General features: G+C 34.2%; 1 protein-coding gene across 2 annotated transcripts in view; it reads left to right on the top strand.

Annotated features, from left to right (window-relative positions):
- Positions 1–13,226, top strand: part of SNX16 (sorting nexin 16) — a 40,785-nt gene that overhangs the window by 16,096 nt on the left and 11,463 nt on the right. For both annotated transcript variants that reach the window (XM_021688191.2, XM_044914243.1), the window contains one exon: positions 10,117–10,186. In XM_021688191.2, the coding sequence (XP_021543866.1) occupies positions 10,117–10,186 (70 nt within the window). The remainder of the gene's footprint in view (positions 1–10,116; positions 10,187–13,226) is intronic.

The following is a 13,226-nucleotide window of genomic DNA, read 5'->3' as shown; positions in this document are numbered from 1 at the left end:
CTCAGTTGGTTGAGCAACTGCCTTCAGCTCAGGTCATGATCCTGGAGTCCCGGGATCGAGTCCTGCATCAGGCTCCCTGCTCAGCAGGGAGTCTGCTTCTCCCTTTGACCCTCCCCGCTCTCATGTGCTCTCTCTCTCCTCTCATCCTCTCTCTCAAATAAATAAATAAAATCTTAAAAAAAAAAAAATATTGTGGTGACTTAAAATCAAATTTATTCTATAAATGACTATACTCTATTTTTATATAGTGAAATATTAAATAATATAAACCACATTAATAAACTGATTTTGTGATATCTTGATTTTTTAAATAGTGAAAGCATATCTTAGTTTTGTCTCATTTTTTAAAAAATTATGGGTAGTAGATCTCTGTCTCCAAGGTAGGCATACAAGGTACATTTGAGATCCTGTTACTAAAACTGTACACTTTTTTTAAAAGATTTATTTATTTATTTGAGGCTGGAAGGAGCAGAAGGAGAGAATCTTCAAACATACTCCCTTGCTGAGTGCGGAGCCGGACGTGGGGCTTGATCTCACCACCCATGAGATCATGACCTGAGCCAAAACCAGGAATGGGACACTCAGCTAGCTGAGTCACCCAGGCACCCCTAAGACTGTATACTTTAAGAACAGTGGTAGTGGTCTTGCTCAACTCATAAATAGGTGTTTCGGAGAAACAAATTTTCTTGGCCAAATAAATTGGAAAAGGTTTCATTTGACATTCCTAGAGTATTGAAAGTTCTAAGAAGTCTTACATGAAAGAATGTAGTGCACCTCACATTTGCCTACTTGCCTTTGTCATGTTGCATCATCAAACATTTAGGGATTACTGTCAGATAAATTGAACTCAAGATGAAGTATTTATGCCTTGTTTATTCTAGAGTAACCATTATCGTTTTTGTGGGTTATGGGTACCATTATTTATTTCACAGTTTAAAAAGCTTCTTAATAAGCTTCTGTTTAAAGCTTGAGTGAAGGGAGGGGAAGAAGAATTATTTATCTGTATCTTAAGCATTTGCTCTGTGTCGACCCAAGAAGGATATGAAAGAAACTGAGGGTGTACTCATTGGTCTTAAAATTCATTTGAAGAAATTAGGCTTCTGTATGAACAAAATAAGGGAGTTTAGGAAAGGCTACTTTGTATGATACAGGTTATAAAAGTAGCAGGAACTCAGAGAAGGGGAAGATTGGTCCTTTGTTCAATGATCAAGCAATACTGGAAGTAGGAAGTAGGATTTGGGAACATTGAAGGCTAAATTAAAATTATGGGTAGGAAGATAAATATGAGCCATAAACAAATAACTAGAAGATATCTAGGAAGTGTAGGATTGCCAAAAGGCATTTATGAATTTCCCCTAAGGGAGAAAAGGAGAAAAGAGAAAATCTGAACACATCTGTATGAAAACCTAAAACAACATTTAAGAATCAGTATTTAGGGGTGCCTGGGTGGCTCATTTGGTTAAGCGTCCAACTCTTGGTTTTAGCTCAGGGTTGTGAGATCACGCCCCGCTCTGTGGGCTCCATGCTCAGCATGGAGTATGCTTAAGACTCTCTCTCACCCTCTCCCTCTGCCCCTCCTCACCACGCTCACACTCACACTCACGTGCATGCTCGCTCTCTCTCAAATAAATAAATAAATCTTAAGAAAAAAAAAGAATCACTACTTAAAACATCAATTAGTTGTAAATTACCTATTGGTATACCTATTAGCATCCTTTTAGAGTTGTAATGGCAGCATAGAAAAATTACTATCTTACATGGCCAAGTAATTATTTGATATTAATTCTTTATAGATTTATAATTGTAGTCCTTTCACTTTCCTTTTTTTATATCCTTAACGCTTCACAACACAGTTACTTCTTAACGTTCATGTTGGCTAAGAGCTTGCCATTACACAACTGGCAGCTCTTAATATTATAACCTCTCTAACTGTAACAAAGCAGAAGTAGAAGAAATAAGAACCGAAAGGATACTAAGGATTGTTGGTCTGAAAGTTTTAAGATAATATTATTTTCAGATGCATTTAGAAAATACAAAGTAAGAAAACATTAAAAACTTAATATTTTTAAGATTTCAATAAATCAAAGGATTTATTATTAATTTTGTCTGTTCCATAAATATTTATTTAGGTCTCACTCTATATAAGGTAGTGTAGTACACAAAGGTGCATTAGATACTGATCCTTTATTCAAGAAAATTGAATAGGAGGAATAGTCACCTCAAAAAAACTATCATTAGTAGAGTTAGATCTCTTTCAGAGGGGGAAAAGAGAGAGAACTATTGACTGGAAGAATTAGAGGAGGCTTCCTAGAGGGTGACATTTGAGCTGGATTTTAAAGAATTAATGATATTTGGACCGACAAGGAGAAGGTGAATAAGGACCTTACAAATGAGAGGGAGTATGCTATCAAAATGCAGAAGCAAGAAGACACAGGTCCTGTGCCAGCAGCATGTGACTGTCACGGTGAAGGATATCTAAAGATGGATGGAGGGGAAAAGTCCTACACTGCACAATTGGGTTATAGTTATTTGCTATATATAGTTATTTACAAATTATATATTATAAATGACATATTTTATATACTATAAGTATAGTTATTTACTGGTTTATACTATCTTATGCTACTTTGAAATTGTTGCATCATTTAATCAGCACAGCAAATACTTTACTATTCTCTATTTTCAGAAGCACTGTACAAATATCCTGATTTACCAAGTTTTTTTCTTCTTTTTAATTCTTTAAAATAGAGGGGTTAAATTATATAATTTTTTTCATATTACCATCCATCTATAAGGACTTCAGTGCCAAAAATTCATGTTTTAAATTCTATATGTGTTAAGAAAAAAAAAAGTTCAGGATGGATTTGCATTAACAGCAGTTCATAGTAAAAAAAAAAAAAATAGAAGAATTTACATGAAGGAGCAATTGAAAAAAAATGATAATATTTACCCTTTAAAAAGCAAAAGTACTTGAGGGATAAAATAGCCATCTTCACATATTTGAAAGATTGTGATGGGGAGAAAGATTAATCAGACGATACTTAGCTTTAAAACAGTGTATCTCCAACTGTAGTGTATTTTGTTAAAGTGAAGCCCTGAATCAGCAGGTCTGGAGCGAAGATTCTGCATTTATAACAGGTTTCTAGGTGATGCTGATCCAAGGACCTCATTTTTAATAGCAAGACTAACATGTAAAACTAGAAATAATAGTGAGAAATTAGAGGAAGACCCTATCAGTTAAGATAAGAAAGAATTACATATCATTTCAGGCTATCAAATATAAAAATATTCTGCTTTTTTTTTTTTTTTTTGGAGAAAGTGAGTTTCTCTTTACCTTAAGTACTTAAAAAGGCTAAATAACCATTAGTGGTATTGAAGGGGGGGTTATTAAATGGGATATATTGGATTAGATGACTTCTTAGGTCTCTTCTAATGGTAAAATTCAGTAATTCTATAATTCTTGAACAAGAATACTTAAACTATTTTTAAGCATTTTCAATCTGAACTATGTTCTCACAGGAAATTTTTTTAATGTATGTAAATTGTTTTTATATATAAAGATATTATCAAGAGAAGTTAGGTTAGTCTTAGTATTTTTATAATGAAAGAAAAATTCAGTTATATATGCAATAGCTCATATAATGCCAACTCATGAGAACCAACACATTATTGCTAAGATTGGTCAAGTGATTTTCACCACTAATGTTAGTTTGGTAGACATTCAATTATGGACAGTTTTTTAAAATGCAATAAAGCCAGATATTTTGTATTCAGATACCTCTAAACTCTTATCTAATTAAATTGGGTGTCAGAGACCTTATGCAAAATTCGTTTTTTTGGGCTGAGTAGTGAAATAATTTTAGTCAATTGCTTACCTGATTTTAATCAATGTCTTCAATTGGAAAATGAGGTAATTGAGCTAAGTAGCTTCTAAAAGTTCCCTTTCAACTCTAAATTTCTCATATCCTATTCTTTTTATTGTACTTCCTCATGAATCTTAAGGTCACACCATCAGAAACAACCAGATTTTGACCTTTTAATAACTTTTAAGACTTTTGGTCTTGTTGCTATCCAGAGTTTACCTTCTTGTGAAAGTAGGAGTATCTGTTAAAACCTAAAATCCATCTCAAATTTGAGAATTGTAGTAGAGTGTTTATCTGTAACAGTGGATAGAAATTTGTTCTGATGCTCTTAACAGTTGCATTAAATTTTTTTCTGATTGTATAACTCTTACAAATAAAGTCATTATTTGTGGAATACTTACTCTATGATGTGCTAATTGGTTTGAATATGGTCTCTACAGTCCAGAAACATCATCCACCTTTTGGTGAAGCAGACAATACTTGATACTGATAAACAGACAATACTTGGTTTGATAAACAGACAATACTAATAATACAGTGTAATAAGTGCTGTGAAAGGGATCTCTTCAAGGTGCTATGGTAATACATATAAGAATATTGAACCTAGGGGCTCCTGCATAACTCAGTCGCTTAAGAGACTGATTCCGGCTCAGGTCATGATCTCAGAGTCGTGAGATAGAGCCCCACATGGGGCTTTGAGCTGGGCATGGACCCTGCTTGAGATTCTCTCTCTCCCTCTCCCTCTGCCCCTCCCCACCAGTTCACACACCCATTCATGCACCTGCCCACTCACGCACCTGGCTCCCTTGCACACACACGCACACGTGCATTCTCTCTCTCTCACTCTCTCTCTGAAAAAAAATTTAAAAAAAGAATACTGAACCTAACATGGGTAGGAAAGGGGATCTAGTCAGAAAAGACTCCATGAGGAGATAATAGATGAGCTGAGTCACAAAGAATAAATATAAGTTAGCCAGATAAAGGTGGGAAGGATGGGCCAGGATAATAGCAGCAAGCATGAGTAAAGGTATGGAGGCATGAAATAGACATGAAGATGTACTATTTTTGAAGTGTCAGTTAGGAAAGACAGTTAAAACTGAAATGTAGGCCGGTGTTTTATGCCAACAGAAAGATCCTGGCTTTGTGCCCTCTTGTTAGAGGAGGCATAGATGGGTTTTAAGCTGGGTTTGACATACAACGTTTGTTTTTTAAGTACCCTGGATTAGAAGGAATAAAACTGAACATAGGGACAGAAGTGGGCTAGTAATTAGGCAAGAGATAATCAAGGTCTAAACTGGTTCCCCACTGCTTCCATATTCTACCACAGGATTCTAAACATGAACCCTTCAGCCTCACACCCAACCAGTCCATCTCCATTGTGACCCTCACTGTCACCAGCCTTGATCCCTGAGTCCTTATTCTCCAGGTTGTGTTTAATGTCAATTTTTTGTTATTTTCTTTTAACTGTTAGAGAATACTGAAGAGAAATACTAACCGATACAACATTTCTGTCTGAAATCCTTGAGGAATATTTTCATGCAGTAGCCTTTTTGTGCTTAATCTGATTTTGATAGAATTGGCATCTAGTATTTTTAGTGCACTTTTTACTTAGTTCTTGATTGACCTTTTAATGAATTATAGGCATTAGTTTTAAGGTTTTTTTTTCTTTTAAAATATACATTTCAAGATGAAGAGTACATTTAGCTATTAAATTACTGGTTTTTTAAAAAAATTGAATGTAAACAGATACATATCTATGAAAGAAAAAAAGTAAAATATAATAGTAAATAGAAGATGAAAGTTCCCCCAGATGAAATAGTTTATAGTAAAACTGTGAAAGAAAACTTTTTTAGAGAATCAGAGGAAGAAATAACATTATAGGGCAAATTTGCTCGGATAAAAAAATGCTGAGGGATACCATCTGTGGTCTCCTTATCTTCAGGCAAGCTAAGTCAACAACTGATCTCAATTTTAAAATAGTTTTCCCAAACACACTAAAAAGCTACTCTAGGTAATAAAGGGAATAGATACAAAGTCTTTCTTTACCTTTTAATTCCAGATTGTTGGATTTTTCTCTTAGATAGGTTTCTCTTTTATCCTGTTTTTCTTACCTTTATTATCATAGCCAAATGGAAGCAAAAGTATTAACAATTGAATATGGAGGAGAGATTGGGGACTATACTGAATCTTTCAGTGAACAAGGAGGAAAAAAAAAGACTTTCTTCTTAAAAATTGACTTCTAGGGGGTAACAGGGTGATGGGTATTAAGGAGGGCACAGGTTGTGATGTGCACTGGGTGTTATACGTAACTAAGGATCATTGAACACTGTATCAAAAACTGATGTACTATACAGTAGCTAACTGAACATAATAAAAAAAATAAATAAAAACTTCAATTCTCTGGAAAAAAATTAACTTCTATTTAATTTATAGACCATTTAATAATAATAGACTCTGGTATTTATATTTTATTTGAATTCAGTTAATTTGTTTATAAATTATACATTGATAATATGTAGGAAATCAGTGAGCAGAACCATGGCACACATAAGCAGTCAAATATTTATCAAATCTAAATAAGGTTCTCTAGTCAGTGATTCTCACGCAGGGGTAAAGGTTTCCTTTTCTAGGGGGGAAAAAGGTATCAGAATGTCTGTGAAAGAAATTGTTTTCTCAAACATTACCATCTCCCAGAGATTCTTGCGTGTCCCTCTCCTATGGGAATAGTTTGAGCATAATGACTCTCTTCCTCTGCCACCTGAGTCCTGTTGAAACCGAGGAAATGTAGTGAAACCCTGAGAAAGTATTTTATAAATCAGAGTTGTATAGCCATTTTTAAATTTCGTTCTTATGTTACAGATTAAAGAAGGTGGGGCATGGAATATGACCTTGAGCTATATTGGAAAAAAACTTAGGGAATCCATTGGATTTTGTTTGAGTAGCACTCTAGTGAGCTATATAAATCATAAAGATTTTTCTCTTTTTACTGAAGTATTAATTGATATACAATATCCCATTAGTTTCAAGTGTACATCATAGTGATTCAGTATTTTTATACATTATAAAATGATTCCCACAGAAAGTCTAGTTACCATCTGTCACTACAAAGTTATTGCAATGTTACTGACTATATTCCCTATGCTATATATTAGGTGAAGGGGATTAAGAGCTACAGACTTTCAGTTGTAAAATAAATAAGTCATGGGGAGGTAATATAGATCATAAAGATGTTTAGGGAAAGAGAATGAAATAGAAAAGCCACTCCAAAAAAGATATACAGCTGGGTACATTGTCAACATCACTGTGGATCTTGGGCTAAATTTCTACTATAAGTCAAAGGTATAAAAAGAGATACATATATTCCCTTAACTACTTTGTCTCTCGTAGCAGCAGCATTTCAATAATTAGAGTAATTTGCAAACATAAAAATGTTCCTAAAGAATGAGGAAGTCTGGGTATAAAGCTATAAGAAAACAATGTCTCACATTGAGTTATCATACACTGAAAGTATTAAAAAGAAAAAAAGACCCTTCTGTAAACTTCTATGTACTTTCCTTATCAATCTTAAAGGCTGTTCTCAGGGTTTCATCTAGACTTTTGACCTCTCAGTCCCAAGATCAGTTTATTTCCTGTGATTCAATTTTTGCCTAATAGTTGGTTTTCTAAAAATGGAGGATAGAAGTATAATAGCTAAACCAAAAGAATGTGTGGTGGTCCTGTTCTTCTCTGTGCTCTTAGACCAATTGCAGTATTCTAGAGGCCTTGGTTAAAGGATACAGACAAGTTGAATGTTTTCTGAGGGAAGTGACCAGCAAGGGGAAAGGATCCAAATGAACCATAATATAACAGAAAAGAATTTAAAGGTGAAAAGGCACATATTTTTGCTCAGAAGACAGATTTAAGGTCTTGCTCTACCACTTGCACTTGTATGAATCATTTTAACTCTCTGAACTTTGGTATCATTTGTAAAATGGAAATATAATGTCTTCACCTCACATGATTATTGTGAAAATTAAATGAAATAGGATATATGAAAGCCCTGTGTGTGAAATGTACTTTAAATTAGAAATGATAACTTTGTGGGGTGATAGATTAACTTGATTGTAGTTCACATTTTACAATGTATACTTAAATCAAGTTGCACACCTTAAATCTATACAATTTTTAATTGTCAGTTACACCTCAGTAAAACGGGGAAAAATGTTGGTTCCATGAGTGCAGAGACCATACAGGCTGTAAGTACACAATACATTTTGTTACAGCATTAAAAAAAAAAGAAAATATTAGTGTGTTAGTATTGCTTTGGGGGAATATAAGGTTAGAGGAACTGTAACATTCTCAACGTGCTTTTAGGGTTATCATGTGAAAAAGGACTTAGATTTGCCCTGAATGGCTCAAAAGCAGAACTAAGATTCATGAGTGGAAGCTGCAGGGAGAAAAATTTCAGCTCACTAGAAGAAATAATTCTCTAATTTTTAGTATTTTTCAAACATAAGATGGTTTATTCTAAGAGGTGGAACGTTCCCTATTCCTGGAGTTGTTTAGGTATACTCTTGGCTGAACACATGAAAAGGATAAAAAGCATACTATGGATCACATTTTTTAAAAAGCAGCTAGATCACATTTAAGATCCTTTCCATCTCTATTATTTCATGATTATGAATACTCAGGTTTTTTCTCAGTTTCCCTGAATCTGTGTCCTTTATTACCTGTATTGTCAAGATTTTATCGTCCACAGATTTACTCCTCTTTGTTCTGTCTTTGCGATCTTCTGGATTAATTTCTTAACACCACTCTCTATACTAATTCACATTATTTTTACTTTTGAAAGGCTTCAATGTATATTCCACCCATTTGTCTCTTCAGGACCATCCCCTGTCATCATCAACCCATCTGACCCAGTATGAACCCCAATGTACATCCCCTTTTCAGCATAGGTTGACATCTATACAGTATATCAAAATATCATATTTTTATCCTTTTATACCTAAAAATTTTAAGTCTCCATGTTTGTTCTAACATGTACACAGAGTTGCCTCTCAGTCCAAAATTGCTTTTAGAAAGGTGAGTATTTTTGTAACAAGGAAGTTAAGTTTTCTACTGTTTTAACCTATTTCTGATAATTGCCAAAGATAACAATACCATATTACAGTTGCTCCCTTGAACAACACAGGTTTGAACTGCATAGATCCTCTCATACACAGATTTTTTACAGCATAATACTATAAATGTATTTTCCTTATGATTTTCTAAATAACATTTTCCTTTCTCTAGCTTACTTTATTGTAAAAATGCAGTATATAATATACAATATATGGGTTAATTGACCATTTATGTTACGGAGAAGGCTTCCAGTCAACAGTAGGCTATTAGTAGTTAACTTTTGAAGAGTCAAAAGTTATATGCAGATTTTCAGCTACACAGGGGGTCAGCACCCCTAACCCCTGTGTGGTTGAAGGGTCAACTGTATTTCATTATTTTGAAATTTATGGTAATTCAGAAATGAGTTGTTCAGTATTTTTTTCTCTTAAACTCTTCAGGGAAAATTTTTATATAAATTACTGTAATAAACATGATTGCAAGAAAAATCTTTAACTTGTTTCAGAGTAAATACTTTTCAGTTACTTTAGAAGCATCTCCTGACAATGAAACAAATAAAGTATAAATTAGAAATGGTATTTCTTGGGGGCGCCTGGGTGGCTCAGACGGTTAAGCGTCTGCCTTCGGCTCAGGTCATGATCCCAGAGTCCTGGGATCGAGTCCCGCATCAGGCTCCCTGCTCCTTGGGAGCCTGCTTCTCCCTCTGCTTCTCTCTCTCTCTCTCTGTCTCTCATGAATAAATCAATAAAATCTTTAAAAAAAAAAAAAAAAGAAATGGTATTTCTTCATAACAAGATAATGACATTTTTAGATTAGTTTAATAATTTTGGAAGTAATACTGCTTCTATTCATCATTTAGGTTGGTTTCCTATACCATTATTCTGACTTACATTTTATCTCCTGCAGTATGAATTTACAGTCTCTATGTTCATAAGATCTTAGAAAATGGCTTAAAATCTTTGTATCTTCCATAGATTTTATATTTGTATTTGGTTGGTTGTGTGAAAACACATAAACCAACTTGCTGCTTTTGGTATATCCCCAAAACCAACTTGCTTAAAACACTGTATATCTTCAAAGTAACTTTTGCTTTCTGTCTTTTGTAAACTTATTTGTACCCCAGCTTATTTTTTTTTTTTTTCCCTTTGAAAAGCCTTGCAGTGAGAGAATTTCTTTGTCTGGATGATCCACCAGGCCCATTTGATAGCCTAGAAGAAAGCAGGGTAAGTGCTGTATTATATATCACATGGAAAGGGGAACAAATAACACAGTACAATAACTACATTGTTTCTTGAATGGGATAGCAAACAGCAAAATATTATAATTTCACACCATCATAGTTTTACACAGAAAGCTTTTAATGTTTGAGTCAAAGGTGTCTTTCATTGAAATACATGAACCTAGTTCAGTGAAAAAAATGAAAGTTCATACATGTCATGCCATCAATGAAGCTCTAAAATTAAGTCTTGCATTTCTTTTCCTCCTTATTTTTACTATTTGAAAAAAATCATACAGAAATTTATTTTACTACATTTAAAAATGCTATTTGTATGCTGAGTTTTCTTCCATCTAAATATCAAAGTAAAGAACCTACAATTAAAATCAATTAAAATGTACCTTCAGAAGTAGAAGTTATTGTCTTGTTACCAATTCAACTCAAGCTTGATGCTCCTCAAATTACGCTAATTGATGTGTTAGAGTGGCCTATTTCTCGAAGCAATTGGCTAGATTCACAAAACAGATTTGGTAATAATAGATTAGGTAGGATTTTATGCAAGTTTTTTTCCCCTAATGTTCAATGGCATTTAAATGGAACAGATTTGGGCGCCTGGGTGGCTCAGATGGTTGAGCGTCTGCCTTCAGCTCGGGTCATGATCCCAGGGTCCTGGGATCGAGTCCCATATCGGGCTCCCTGCTCCTTGGGAGCCTGCTTCTCCCTCTGCCTCTCTCTCTCTCTCTCTCTCTCTCTCTGTCTCTCATGAATAAATAAATAAAAATAAAATCTTTAAATGGAACAGATTTAATCGGTAGATTTGTAATGTATTCAGTTAAACTGAATCTGTTCTTTCTATTAGAGTGAATGCCATAGCTTTTTGGAAATAGCTTTATTGAAGTAAAAATTTCATCCATAAAGTTAGCTATTTGGTATTCCATTGTAAATGTATAATTTAATAATTTTTTTTTAAAGATTTTATTTATTTTTTTGACAGAGACATAGCGAGAGCAGGAACACAAGCAGGGCGAGTGGGAGAGGGAGAAGCAGGCTTCCCGCAGAGCAGGGAGCCCGATGTGGGACTCGATCCCAGGACCCTGGGATCATGACCTGAGCCGAAGGCAGACGCTTAACGACTGAGCCACCCAGGAGCCCTAATTTAATAATTTTTAGTAAATTTATAGAACTATGCCACCATCACCATAATTCAGTTTTAGAAATTCCCTTGAAAAAAATTCCTACAAGCCATTTCACTATCAGTCCAACACTCCCAGCTCCAGACAACTACTGATCTGCTTTCAGTTTCTACAAATTTGCCTTTTCTGTACATTTTATGTAAATAGAGTCGTGTGTGTGTGTGTGGTCAGTATTCAATATACATAATATTTTACAAATGCAGTATGCATAACATATACAGTATATAATCTTTACATATACATTCTTTCACTTAGCATCATGTTTTTGAGGGTCAACCATGATATAGCTTCTATGAATATATAGAATATATAGCAATATTTTTTGTTGCTGCATGGTTTTTCATTGTATGCATATACACATTTTGTTTATCTAGTCACCAGTTGGACATTTGAATAGTCTCCACTTTTGTGCTATTTTGAATAATGCTGCTGTGAACAATCTCATAGAGGCTTTGTGTTGACATTTGTCTTCATTTCTCTTGGACTGATCCCTAGAAATGGAACATTTGCTTATATGGCAAATTATGTTTAACTTTTTAAAGAAACTTACAAACTGTTTTTGAAGTAGCTCTACCGTTTTACATTCCCACCACTAGTGTTTGAGAGTTCCAGTTTATCCATGTCCTCATAAGTGTGATTTATCTGTCTTTGGAGTGTAGTCATTCTTATGGGTGTGTAGTGGTATTGTACTATAGTTTTAATTTGCATTTCCCTAATTTTTTATGTTGGTCACTTTTTTAAAATTTGTTGATCACTTTTTCATGTGTCTTTTAGCCATTTATATGTTTGATGAATTGTCTGTTTAAGTCTTTTGCCCCCCCCCCCCTTTTTTTTTGTTTGGCTGTTTTATTGAGTTGTAAAACTTCTTTATTTTGAATAGAAGCCCTTTATCAAAGATATCTGATTTGCAAATATTTTCTCCTGATCTGTATGTGTCTTTTCATCTTCTTAATGATGTCTTTTAAAGTACTAATGTCTTTAATTTTAATGAAGTTCATTTTATCACTTTTTTTATGGCTTATGGTGTTGTATCATTAAGAACTCTTTACCCAGGGGTGCCTGGCTATCTCAGTCGGTAGAGCATCCAACTCTTGATTTCAGGCTCATGAGTTCAATTTCCATGTTGGCCGTGGAACCTACTTTAAAAAAAAAAACAAAAAACTCTTTACCTAACACAGGGTCACAAAAGTTTTCTGCTTCATTTTTTTTCTAGAAGTTTTGTAGTTTCAGCTCTTATATTAAGTCTGTAATCTATCCTGACCTGACAGATATTTATAAGGTATGAGGTAAGGGTCTTAAGTTCCTATAGATACCTAATTGTGCCAATACCCTTTATTGTGTTGGCACCTTTATCAAAAATCAAATAAACGAAGGAATGGGTTTGTTTCTGGACTCTTAATTCTCTTCCAGTGATCTAGTTACCTATTCTTATGCCAATACCACACAGTCTTGTTTATTATAGCTTTCTTATGGTTACTCTTTACATAGTATATCTTCCCCCCCACTTTTTTTTTTTTTTTTTTTTGCTTTCAGTTTGTGTCTTTCAATCTAAGGTCTGTCTCTTGGATATAGCATATAGTTGGGTCTTGGTCTTCTGTTCAGTCTGACATCTTTACATCTGCCGTTTTGCAATTTATTTCTACCTGTCTCATCTGTTTTGGTCCTCTTACTCCTTTACTGACTACTATTGTATGAAATATTTTTTGTATGCCAGTTTGATTCCTCTATAGAAATTTTTACTTTTTTATTTTTTAATGGTTGCTCTAGGTATTACATTATGCATCTTAACAGTCTGCTTCAGAGTAATGCTTAATTCCCGGGAATTATAAACTTAGCTCCAGTACATCTTTTTCG

This window comes from Neomonachus schauinslandi, chromosome 4 (assembly GCF_002201575.2).
Source record: "Neomonachus schauinslandi chromosome 4, ASM220157v2, whole genome shotgun sequence".
Lineage (NCBI taxonomy): Eukaryota > Metazoa > Chordata > Mammalia > Carnivora > Phocidae > Neomonachus > Neomonachus schauinslandi.
This window is presented reverse-complemented; position numbering and strand designations above follow the sequence as displayed.